The 12,221-nt window shown below is 44.1% G+C and overlaps 1 protein-coding gene across 1 annotated transcript in view; it reads right to left on the bottom strand.

The window, feature by feature from the left end:
• The window catches only part of CCSER1 (coiled-coil serine rich protein 1), a 903,890-nt gene that overhangs the window by 827,723 nt on the left and 63,946 nt on the right, over positions 1–12,221 (bottom strand). The window contains exons 2-3 of the mRNA XM_054163290.1: positions 5,752–5,848; positions 188–1,546 (exon numbers count right to left, since the gene is read on the bottom strand). Coding sequence (XP_054019265.1) covers positions 188–1,502 — 1,315 coding nt within the window. The 5' untranslated portion in view covers positions 1,503–1,546; positions 5,752–5,848. The remainder of the gene's footprint in view (positions 1–187; positions 1,547–5,751; positions 5,849–12,221) is intronic.

The following is a 12,221-nucleotide window of genomic DNA, read 5'->3' as shown; positions in this document are numbered from 1 at the left end:
CAGAAATACACTGGGGTTCATGTTTAATTCCTGCAGTTTTGGAAGGAGAACACAATTCATAACTTTTGGACTTCCAAGATAGCACTTGCAACTCTACAGAAATACTTCAGGACCAAACAGTGCTTGCAGGGGAACTGAGGCAAAACAAACCCACTGAACCCAGCAACAAAAAGACCACAGGACATACCTTTAGAGTTGTTTGTTTCACAACCTTGCTGTGTTTTAAAGAACCGAGGTTCAGAACATGGAACAATCTTAGACTCCATTGCTGGAATTGTCTCTCTTGTATGCTTGGGTGGCGTGCACTCATCTTCCTCCCCACTCAACCCCTGTGCCTTTGGAGAGGGTGCCACTGATTCTTCTCTATGCTGTAGTGCAAAAGTTTCTAACTGTGCATTTGTTGAGCTGAGTTCTCCTGCGTGTCTCGCATTATTCATGTGTAGTTCACTGGCTGGCAACAACACTTTTGTTTGATTAGCAGCTGAGGCTTTGAATAAGTTGTTACATTCCATGCTACATGAGCTTGCTTGACTCACATGAAATACACCAGCAGAATGGCCAGTGCTGTCCACAATACTTATTTCCCTCACAGGAGCAGCAACAGGATTAAGGGATACCTGAGAGGTAGAGTCAGCTTGGCCAAAATCTTCTGTGAGCAGACCCCCAATTCCATTGCTGGGCAGAGCATCAAACTCCGAAACAGAATCCTCCGTCAGCGCAACGAAGTCAGAAGGGGTTTGTGCAGCTGTGAGGTCTGCTGAGAGCAGCGGTGACTGCAAGGAGCTGCCCACGCACTCTGTTGTCTCAGCTGAGCATAGAAGAGAGGACTTGGCAATCACAGGTTCACTTTCCACCTGAGATTTGATCTCCAGCAAACATCTTGGTGGCTGCGCAGAGGAAACCGACTGACTCTCGGCCACGGATTTCGAAAATTTGTAGTGTGAGGAAAAGGATTTAGTGAGAAGTTTTCGTGTGGATTGTTTGACAGAGCACCGGCTCTGCTCCTCTGCGAAGCCTGAATCGTCACCCTCACTCTTCCCAGAGCTTATGCAGTTTATAAAGACATTCTTATTGGCCGAGGGCTCCTTTCCCCTTTCAAAATCATCTGTCAATGACCTTGTGATCTTCTTGCTACGTGAGCTGCCAAAGCTAACCGAGTGCCTTCCTCTGCTTTTAGTGTGCTCCTCTAAGCTCAGTTTTGGAAAAGTGCTGGGAGAGGACTGGGCACCGTTTGAGATGTTAACATTTTGACTACCTGAGTCAGGCTTCTGCTCGCTTCCCTTCTTGTTATGAAAGCTAATGGAAGGAGTGCGGAAAATACTCCGGCGCTTGCCTGTGCTCCCTGAGCTGGAGTTAGTGCTGGATGGGGAGGAGGTGTGGACACCAATGGCATTAGCAGAAGAGGGTGAGGAAGGAAGGGAATCATGTCTCCGGCTAATGCTTCTCCTGAATATCGGCAACCGAGATACCAGAGTCGATCGTCTGGATCCTGAGTCCCCCATCAGGGCGCAAAGTATCCGTGGCTCTTTGCAGCCAAGAAGCTAATCTGGGATGAGAAGGGGGGAAAAAATTCTTTATGTATATAAACTTTCAGTCAGCTTAAATATATGAGATGCCAACATCAATTTTACCTACAGCTGCAAGTTCTTGAGTATGTATTACTGAAGATATTCAGACCTTTCTAGTGATATTCAACAGACAGTACTGAAACTCAGCAGCTGAACAAAGGTGTGGCTCAAAACATTCTGGAGAGGACAGTTACAGGATTATGTATGATACAATGAAGATCACACTGAGTAAGAGTCTACATGCCAAAAGATATACAAACACATCTCCCAAATATCCTTGGTTTTGTAAGTTCTTGGGACAGGTCTTCTTATAAATTCTAAGCCCTCTTAGAAGAGACTTGATTTTTATTGCAGAACTAAGTATTATTTTGTGTTCCTAAATACTGAGCTCTTTGCAAGAAAGAAGTGGACTTCAGTTTTCTAGTCTTCACTGAACTTCCAGTTGGATTTTCAATTGCTTTATGTGCTCCTGCTAAGGGCTTTATGTATCACCTTGCAACAGAAAATGCTAGCATTGCAGTCAAGATAAAATATGCACCACCAAAAATTCTTCCTAAGAAACTATAAATTCTAGACATTTACTGTCAAAATACAGGATCATGTTTCAAGATTTCAACTTTAATGTTTCCTTTGAATACTTCTCTGAAGCCCTCTTGTAGCCTACTTGCTTATAATCAGCTATTTTCACCAGGTTTTGAGACTAGTAAGAAGTGTTTCATACACAGCTGCTTGACAATTTTTATAAATATTTAAGTAATACAAACTTATTTGTATGTACTAGAAGAGAATTAATCTTTGTGAAACATATACCAGTTCCATTTCTTTTTTATTCTCACTATAATAAACTACCACTGTGAGAGATGCGACCACAGAGGGTCAACAAAAACACAAACATGTGTCTGTAAGTGTAATGCCCAATTGCAACTTCATGAGCTTCAAGTGTTCAGCATACAGGAATAAAAATCAGGTCATTTATCTAAATGATGTTAGCATCTCAAGTGCAAAACCAAATTAATTTATCTAATGAGCAGTTTAATGAGTGTTATGCAGCTAGAACAAATATCTGTAAATATTTATAGCATGTAAATACACACACACGTATCTGTAGAAACCAAAAAAGCTACAGAACACACAAGGAATAATAAAGCTACATATATGCTGTATCACTGTGAAAGAAAGACAACCAAGTTCAAAGACTATGCTGTTAACTTGTTTTTCAAAAAGCTGGTACAGCTCCAATCTGAACATGCACTGTCAAGCACCCACAACATTCACAAGCTCCAGAAATCAATAAGCAGTTTTGTAGTTTAAGATGAGAGAAACAGTTTGGGAATAGTCACCGATTGTGAGAAGTCACTGGTGATGTCTGATGACAAACCAAAACCAAAACCCAACCTAGACAATACTCAGATCCTGCATTTGAAACCTTGACTGGGATAGAACTGAGGTGACAGGGACACAAACAGCTTCTCACCCCCAAACAGCTGCACGGACAGTTCTATTCTGGCCACACAGAAGGTAGTTTGCAATTAAGCCACTATAAGAGCAAAGCAGCACCACAGAGAAGCTGAGACTCTTCATCTGTCCACAGCTCAGCTTGCTAAAAACAGGCTTTGGAAAACCACATGCAACACTCTCCATCCTCCCCATACAAACCTCTCTGGGTTCCTTCAATAACGTTTCCAGACCTGCTGGGTTGGTTTGGGTTTTTTTTGCTTTCATGAACATGTAGGCATGCTGTCATGTACAGATACACACACACAAAGCAGTGTTATTCAGAGACTGAGGGTTCTTGCTTGTACTTTAAGAAGACATCGTAACTGCCAGAAAAGTATTTTAGAATGCAGTCTTACAGCTGCAGTAGGTTAGCAAAATATTAGGAAAATACATCGAATTGTTACAGGTATTTTATGTTCAGACAAAACATTTACTCCCATCATTTTCTCTCCTGCCCACAGCTTAAATGTCAATTCGGTAGTGTAATTATGAAATTCTCTGAGGAAGCAGAAAACTGAGTGAAAAGCACATATTGCAACTTTCACTGGAAACACAAATGCTGTCTTAAATATAACAGAGATAAGTGACCTGTGAATACACACAGCCTCCTCAGCTTTCCAGCCTGTAACAGGTTTTAATGGAACACATTGTCTTTAACTGCAGATAACACAATAGCATTAATTCAGTCATTCTTCCTGCCTTGCCTCTTGAAGGAAAAGAATAAATTAACTGTCAACATTCTTCTGACTGTCGAAGCAGCAAAAATTCCCACCCCTAAAACATGACCTGATGAGTATAGGTCCACAATAGCTACCTGAGGACATTTCTTAAAACACAGCCATCAGTGCACACATACATGGACACAGGAATGCTTAATTTGCATATACATTTGAAATACTTTGAACACAGAATGTTTCCTTAATATTTTAAATCTGATTTGCATATCCTGTTTATTATTTATATAAACACACACACACACATTTTGCAGTGTGAAAGTGCCTATATTTAGCACTGAGTTGAATAGACGCTACTTGCCACACAGAACAAAGTACCTGGAAATATTAATACCCTCAGATCTAAATGAAATAGGCCCCTTTTTTTTTTCCTCTTATTGCAGAGGAGTTATAAACTGACATCTATGTTCCAGGGGAGGTTCAGGCTAGATGTTAGGAAAAAGTTCTATACAGAAAGAGTGATTGCCCATTGGAATGGGCTGCCTGGGGAGGTGGTGGAGTCGCCATCACTGGAGGTTTTCAGAAGACTTGATGGGGTGCTTGGTGCCGTGGGTTAGTTGTTTGGGTGGTGTTGGATTGGTTGATGGGTTGGACGCGATGATCTTGAAGGTCTCTTCCAACCTGGTTTATTCTATGTATTCTATGTATAACAAGCTAAATAGAAGGCATTTCCTTTCACTGTCCACATTAAGTGTGCTTCCTTTTCATGGCAGTAACCCTTACAGAGTGAGATTTAGTCCAGCTACATAATCTCAAAGAAAACTTTACTTTTCTCAGTCTAACATCCTCACCCTTATTGGCATCATTCTTAAAAGCTGCAATGGAGGGAACAGAAAATGTCAGAGCTTTAAAGGCATCTTGCAACAGCATTGCAGATAGTCTTAGAAATTAAAACTAGAAACAAATGGGATCCTACAGAGTCAAGGACCTAATATAAATCTCTGTGTATCTTAAAATAAATGAATTGATTTTTAGAATACTAAAACCACACCAAGTAAACAAGAATTATCAAGGAAAATTGACAGTTTAAGAAGACTTTCCCATTAAATCAGGCTCCTTGTTTAGGATAAAATATATCCTGCATCATCACCTAATATGAACAGCCAAAAAGCAGTCTACACAATATTCTGTACAGAGGTCTGATTCTTGGCCAAATACACAAACAATTACTTTGTAATACTTCTCAATTCTAAAATCCAGTTATTGCTGAAACAAAATTGTTTACTGAGCTCTGCAATAAACAGGCATTCAAATTCTGCTTTTTACAAAGTGGATTTTTGATGCACATTTTGGCACCTGGTATCATGCTGCTACAGTGAAGAAAAACAAGTAAACTATTCTGAAAACGTTGCAGAGTAATGGTGGATTATTTCAGGGTCTGCTATTCCTCAAGAGTTTGGCAATAGCTCGTTGCTTCTAAGCTCCTGTGCTGAAACCAGCTCAAATGGGAAACAGGCAAAGTGCAAACACTGCATTTTCCATCTTATCAGCAGTTTTTGAAGTTAATGAAATGCAAATAGTTTCCTTTTACTCTGGTCTGCACCAAGACATTGTAAAACACAAATTTCTCTCAAAAATGTCTTAATGTATTTCATTACCAGAGAAATCAAAGAGGCTTTCTCTTTCCAAAAAGGAGACCTTTGGAAGAATGACCCAAGTAAAGAATATCAAGCTTGTATCTTGCCTACAGAGAAATAATTGTAAGTTCTGTATTTTATATATTACTGTATCTTGTCAAAATAAACAAATTGCTCAACATTTAGACAGTGACTGTAGTTGGGGGGGAGTAAAAAACCACCCACGACAAACAAACAAACAACCTGCAAGCATTAGATCAGGTAAAGTCATCAAAATACGACACTAATATCTCCAGGGAGATCTACTCCCAATTCACCAGGTGAAAATCAAACCCCAAGGTGTTTTCTTTTGGCTTCTGCCAAGCAGTTACTCACACAAGTCTGCCGGAGTGCGGAGCATTCATTCAAGAGCAACCCTGGCTGGCAGTTCTGAACTCCAGTAGGTGGAGCCGTGGATCTGCTTTTTCAACAACTGCAAGTACAAAAAAACAAGTCAGTGTCTTTTACAATTCTCTTTGCCTTTGAGGCACAATTTAGGACTCAAAATAACTTGTAAATTTCACCATTCTCATAATTACATGTATATAGAATAGAATAGAATAGAATAGACCAGACTGGGTTGGAAGAGACCTTCAAGATCATTGTGTCCAACCCATCAACCAATCCAACCCACCTAAACAACTAACCCATGGCACCAAGCACCCCATCAAGTCTCCTCCTGAACACCTCCAATGATGGCGACTCTACCACCTCCCCTGGCAGCCCATTCCAATGGGCAATCACTCTCTCTGCATAGAACTTCTTCCTCACATCCAACCTAAACCTCCCCTGGCGCAACCTGAGACTGTGTCCTCTTGTTCTGGTACTGGCTGCCTGGGAGAAGAGACTATCATCCGTCTGTCCATAACCTCCCTTCAGGTAGTTGTAGAGAGTGATAAGGTCACCCCTGAGTCTCCTTCTCTCCACGCTAAGCAACCCCAGCTCCCTCAGCCTCTCCTCATAGGGCTGTGTTCCAAACCCCTCACCAACTTTGTTGCCCTTCTCTGGACTCGTTCCAGCAAGTCAACATCCTTCCTAAACTGAGGGGCCCAGAACTGGACACAGGACTCAAGGTGTGGGCTAACCAGTGCAGTGTACAGGGGCAGAATGACCTCCCTGCTCCTGCTGGCCACACTGTTCCTAATGCAGGCCAGGATGCCATTGGCCTTCTTGGCTGCCTGGGCACACTGCAGGCTCATGTTCAGCCTACTATCAACCAGCACCCCCAGGTCCCTCTCCGCCTGGCTGCTCTCCAGCCACTCTGACCCCAGCCTGTAGCTCTGCAAGGGGTTGCTGTGGCCAATGTGCAGAACCCGGCACTTGGATGTGTTCAATCTCATGCCCTTGGACTTTGCCCATCTGTCCAGCCTGTCGAGGTCCCTCTGCAGAGCTCTCTACCCTCCAGCAGATCAACTCCTGCCCCCAGCTTGGTGTCGTCAGCAAATTTACTGATGATGGAATATATACCAAAAGCTAATACATGGTTATTCAACACAGAACTGTAAATCAGAGGCCAGTAGCAACAGTCTGCTACTACTTCTCAGCACTTTTTAAACAAAGCATTCCTAAAGATGCTCTCCTTAAAGATGCATCCCATAGAAGTATCTAACAGTGTCTTCCACATGAAAAAGCATGCTGAAATAGCTATCTAAATTTAAACTGGGAGATGGCATGACACATAGGTGAAAGGCACCAACCTGAACTCAGAGCAGACCATCAACATTCACCTGTCACTACAAATACCCACAAAACACATGAAAGTAAGCATTTTTAGTTGTTGGTGAGTCAACAGAAGTCCTAAACAAGCTGACACACTTCTAAAGAGCAGTAATTTAGCCCAATGGTTAACATTGTTTTAAGTTTTCATCATTCAGATCCAGCACTATATAGAATCATAGAATGCACTGGGTTCAAAGGGACCTTTAAAGGTCATCTAGTCCAACCCCTCTGCAGTAAGCAGGGGCATCTCAACATGATCAGATTGCTCAGAGCTCCATCAAGACTGACCTTTAATGTCTCCAGGGATGCAGCCTCCAACACCTCCCTCAGCAAACTCCTCCAGTGTTCTACCATGCTCATAGCAAAGAACGTCTTCCTAATGTCCAATCTACCCCACTCTAGTTTAAAACCACTGCCCCTTGTCCTGTTGCTAGGTGTTCTTGCAAACAGTCCCTTGCTAACTTTCTTGTAAGCCCCCTTCAGGTATTGGAAGGCCAATGTAAGGTCTCACACAACCTCCTCTTCTCCAAGCTGAACAACCCCAAGTCTCTGTCTACATGGGAGAGGTGCCTCGGCTCTCTGATCAGTTTTGTGGCCCTCCTCTGGACCTGCTCCATCAGGTCCATGTCTCTCTTGTATTGAAGACCCCAGAGCTGGACACAGTACTCCAGCTGAGGACTCACCAGAGCAGAGCACAGCAGCTGCTGGCCACACTTCTTTTGATGCAGCCCAGGATGCAATTGGCCTTCTGGGCTGCAAGTGCACATTGCTGGCTTATGTCCAGCTGCTCATTTGCCAGTACCCCCAGAAGTCTTTTTTCTTCAGGGCTGCTTGCTATCACATCATGCCCCACTCTGTACTGATAACAAGGATTGTCCTGACCCAGATTCAAGAACTTCCACTTGTCCTTGTTGCACCTCATGAGGTTCACCTGGCACACTTCTAGAGCATACCTGGGTCCCTCTGGGTGACATCCCTCTGGCATATCAACAGCACCACAAATTTGCTGAGGCCACACTCAATCCTACTGTCTATATCATTGATGAAGATATTAAACAGCACTGGTTCCAGTACAGATCCCTGAGGGATACCACTTGTCACCCATGTCCATCTGGACATCGAGCCATTGACCACTGCCCTCTGGGTGCAACAATTCATCCTGTTCCACATCCTCCAAACAGTCCATCCATTTAACCCGTATCTCCTCAGCATTTAAGCATTGCCACCTTCAATACTGGTCCAGTTTTAATCCAACACTATTTGTTTCTTTAGTACATTTGTGACTCTGAAGTATGACTGGGCTGATTTGTGAGGTCAGTGGTGCTCAGTTCTGCTTTAATACGCTCTTCAGATCTGTCTTTTGATGAACTACCAATGCATACCCCTCTCATTCCCTTCAAGTAACCATCTCTAACTGTCTCAGTACTGTGCAGACCCAGCAGAACTGTAAGTCTTTGATCTGTGCTCTCCCATGCCTATTCTTCTTATCTTCCAGAATCATAACTTCATTGTCATCAACAATGATCCTGCCTGTGTGCTGCCAGCTCCTGCTGTGCATACGGCAACCACAGTGACAAGGGCCAGGGTCATTTATTACCCTCTGTCACCAGTTGAACATGTGACCTTAACTGCATTAAAACAGAGCAAATCCTCATCTTTTGTAAATTACTGGGGTTCAACTGAAGTGATTTAAACCATTCAGCCTTTCATCCCTACAATATTCAGTCACCTCCTGTGTAATTCTCTTGCAAAAGCAACGCTTGGACATGTATGTTCTAATCATTTCTAGCATACAGACTACCAGTTTAAGTGGGTGGAAGCAAGATTGTGTGTCCTTTTGTATGCTGACCAAGTACAAAATCTGTTCATGGATTATAATGAAAATTGATAAAACCCTAACAAATTAATCATGCCGTTCTGAAGATATATACACCTGTGCTCCACTGCTGCTTCTCCCTAAGTGTATCTGGAGCTGCTGTTGAAAACAGGTTGCTGAGACAAGAGAGACCCACAGCTCACTTCAAACCCCCGCCGTGGAAAGGACTGGGCAGTGAGAACAGAGGATACAGATCAGTGAAAGGATTTTGAAAATAATACAACATAAATCAAAGTGGCTAGTGAAAGAAAGCCAGGAAAGCTTTGTCTGATGTTAAGCAGACTACTTTACAGATTAGTCTTTGATTAATAATACAGTAATTGTAGTAGATCACTGCAGCAGCTGTTGCAATAAAGTAATACATCATTAACAACAACTCAAAAAAGAGAAAAACAATTCCCAAGTCATGCTTTGAAGTACTGAAGTGCACGTGCACCAATGCACACAGTATGGGTAACAAACAAGAGGAACTGGAGGTCTTGGTCCACCAGGAGGACTATGATATAATTACCATTGTAGAAACATGGTGGGAAGATTCACATGATGGGAGTACTGCACTGGGGGGGTTACAGGCTCTTTAAGAGAGACAGAGGAGGGAGAAGAATAGGAGGGGTGGCCCTGGATATTAGGGAATCTCTTGATGCCTCAGAACTTGAGGTTGCAGATGAAAGGACTGAGTGCCTGTGGGTTACAATCAGAGGGAGGGCTAACAAAACTGACAGCCTGGTTGGAGTCTGTTAAAGACCACCCAACCAGGATGAGGAGGCAGATTAAATATTCCATAAGCAACTGGAGGCTGTCTCAAGATCATCAGATCTTGTTCTTGTGGGTAACTTTAACCTGCCAGACATCTGCTGGGAACTTAATTCAGCAGAGAGGAGGCAGTCCAGAAGGTTCCTAGAGGGCATGGAGGACAGCTTCCTGATGCAGCTGTTAAGTGAGCCTACCAGGGGTCAGGCTCTGCTTGACCTGCTGTTCTCCAACAGAGAAGGGCTGGTGGAAGAGGTGAGGGTGGGAGGCTGTCTAGGGTGCAATGATCATGAGCTAGTGGAGTTTTCATTATGCAGGGAAATAAGGAGGAGCAGTAACAGAACCCTCACTTTGGACTGCCAGAGGGCAAACTTCAACTTGTTCAAACAACTTATTCGGAAAGTACCCTGGGCAGCAGCCCTTAAGAACCAAGGGGTCCAGGATGGTTGGACCTACTTCAAACAGGAGCTCTTGAAGGCACAGGAACAGGCTGTGCCCATGTGCTGGAAGATGAGCCGAGGGGAAGGCTCTGGGCCTGGATGAGCAAGCAGCTCCTGAAGGAATTAAGGGGAAAAAAAGGATGTATCACCTTTGGAAAGGAGGAGAGGCAACTAGTGATATGTTTAAGGATGTTGTTAGATCATGTAGGAGAAACATTAGAGAGGCAAAAGCCCAGTTAGAACTTAAGATGAACACTGCTGTGAAAGATAATAAAAAGCATTTTTATAGCTATATTAATGCTAAAAAGAGGGCAAAAAACCTCCACTCCTTATTGGACCTGGGGGGGGGAAAGGCTGAGGATCTAAATACCTTCTTTGCCTCAATTTTCAACAGTAAGGCAGGAGGACTCCAGGATAACAGGCCTGAACTGGTTGATGAGGTCAGGGAGCAGTGTAGTACCCAGGAAATCCATGAGGAATTAGTTTGGGACTTGCTGAGCCACTTGGATCCTCACAAGTCCATGGGACCGGATGGGATCCATCCTAGGGTGCTGAGAGAGCTGGCAGATGAGCTGCCAAGCCACTCTCTATCATTTACCACCAGTCCTGGCTCACAGGAGAGGTGCCACATGACTGGAAGCTGCCAACGTGATGCCCTTCCACAAGAAGGGTCTGATGGGGGAACCTGGAAACTTCAGGCCTGTCAGCCTAACCTCAGTGACAGGCAAGATTTTGGAACACATCATCTTGAGTGCAATAACTGTGCACCTGAAGGATGGCCAAGGGATCAGGCCCAGCCAACATGGATTTAGGAAGGGCAGGTCCTGCCTCACCAACCTGATCTCCTTCTATGCCCAGGTGACTGCCTGGTGGATGGTGGGGCAGGCTGTGCATGTAGTCTGCCTGGACTTCAGCAAGGCCTTTGACACCGTCCCCCCAGCAGGAACAGGGAAGTCATTGTGCCCATGTACTCAGCACTGGTTAGGCCACACCTTGAATCCTGTGTCCAGTTCTGGGCCCTTCAATTTAAGAAGGAGATTGAGACTCTTGAACGTGTCCAGAGAAGGGCAATGAGGCTGGGGAAGAGGCCTCGAGCACAGCCCTATGAGGAGAGACTGAGAGAGCTAGGGTTGCTTAGCCTGGAGAAGAGGAGGCTCGGGGGAGACCGCATTGCTCTCTACAACTACCTGAAGGGAGGTTGTAGCCAGGTGGGGGTTGGTCTCTTCTCCCAAGCAACCAGCACCAGCACAAGAGGACAGTTGAGATATCTAAATAATAACATTTTACAACTGCCTTTTGTTCTAAAGTGTATTGCCTTACTACATGGTCTCTCACAACTGAGAGAAGTAACTACTACTTGAACCTACCTCCATCACCATTTTTAACAGTTTTGAGCAATTACTCCAAAACCAATCAGAGCAGGTGACAATCGGACTTGTCAGGTCAGGCCTTTACTGTATGCTGCTGAGTATCTCTGGGGTGCCTTGCATTGTTAAGCAAAAGAAAGCTGTACAGCTTTGAAGGGTCTTTAATTCTGATTCCATCGTTATGTCCAAGTTAGTATCATCAAATCTCAAAGCTACTCTTGGGCAGCTGTGAAGGCATTTCAATTAGAGCTGGTGTATTAAGTCAGTCCTGGAAGTTCAGTTCAAAAAACCAACAGCTGCATCAGGAAGCTGTCCTCCATGCCCTCTAGGAACCTTCTGGACTGCCTCCTCTCTGCTGAATTAAGTTCCCAACAGATGTCTGGCAGGTTAAAGTTACCTACAAGGACAAGATCTGATGATTTTGAGACAGCCTCCAGTTGCTTATGGAATATTTCATCTGCCATTCAGAGCTGGGACCACCTGTGAGCATCCCATATAGCTTCACAAAGGACTGCCCTGTAACTCTAGAAACAGCAAAGCAGTTGCCAAGAGGAACTCAGCAACACTTGCACAGCCCAGAGCAAGCCAGTGGAAAGCCGTGCCACTCCATGCCACATTCCCCGCACTCCCTTCCCCCCCCCCCCCCCCCCCCCA

Source organism: Dryobates pubescens, chromosome 1 (assembly GCF_014839835.1).
Source record: "Dryobates pubescens isolate bDryPub1 chromosome 1, bDryPub1.pri, whole genome shotgun sequence".
Classification (NCBI taxonomy): domain Eukaryota; kingdom Metazoa; phylum Chordata; class Aves; order Piciformes; family Picidae; genus Dryobates; species Dryobates pubescens.
Note: the sequence above shows the minus strand (reverse complement) of the source record. Positions and strands in the feature narration are given on the sequence as shown.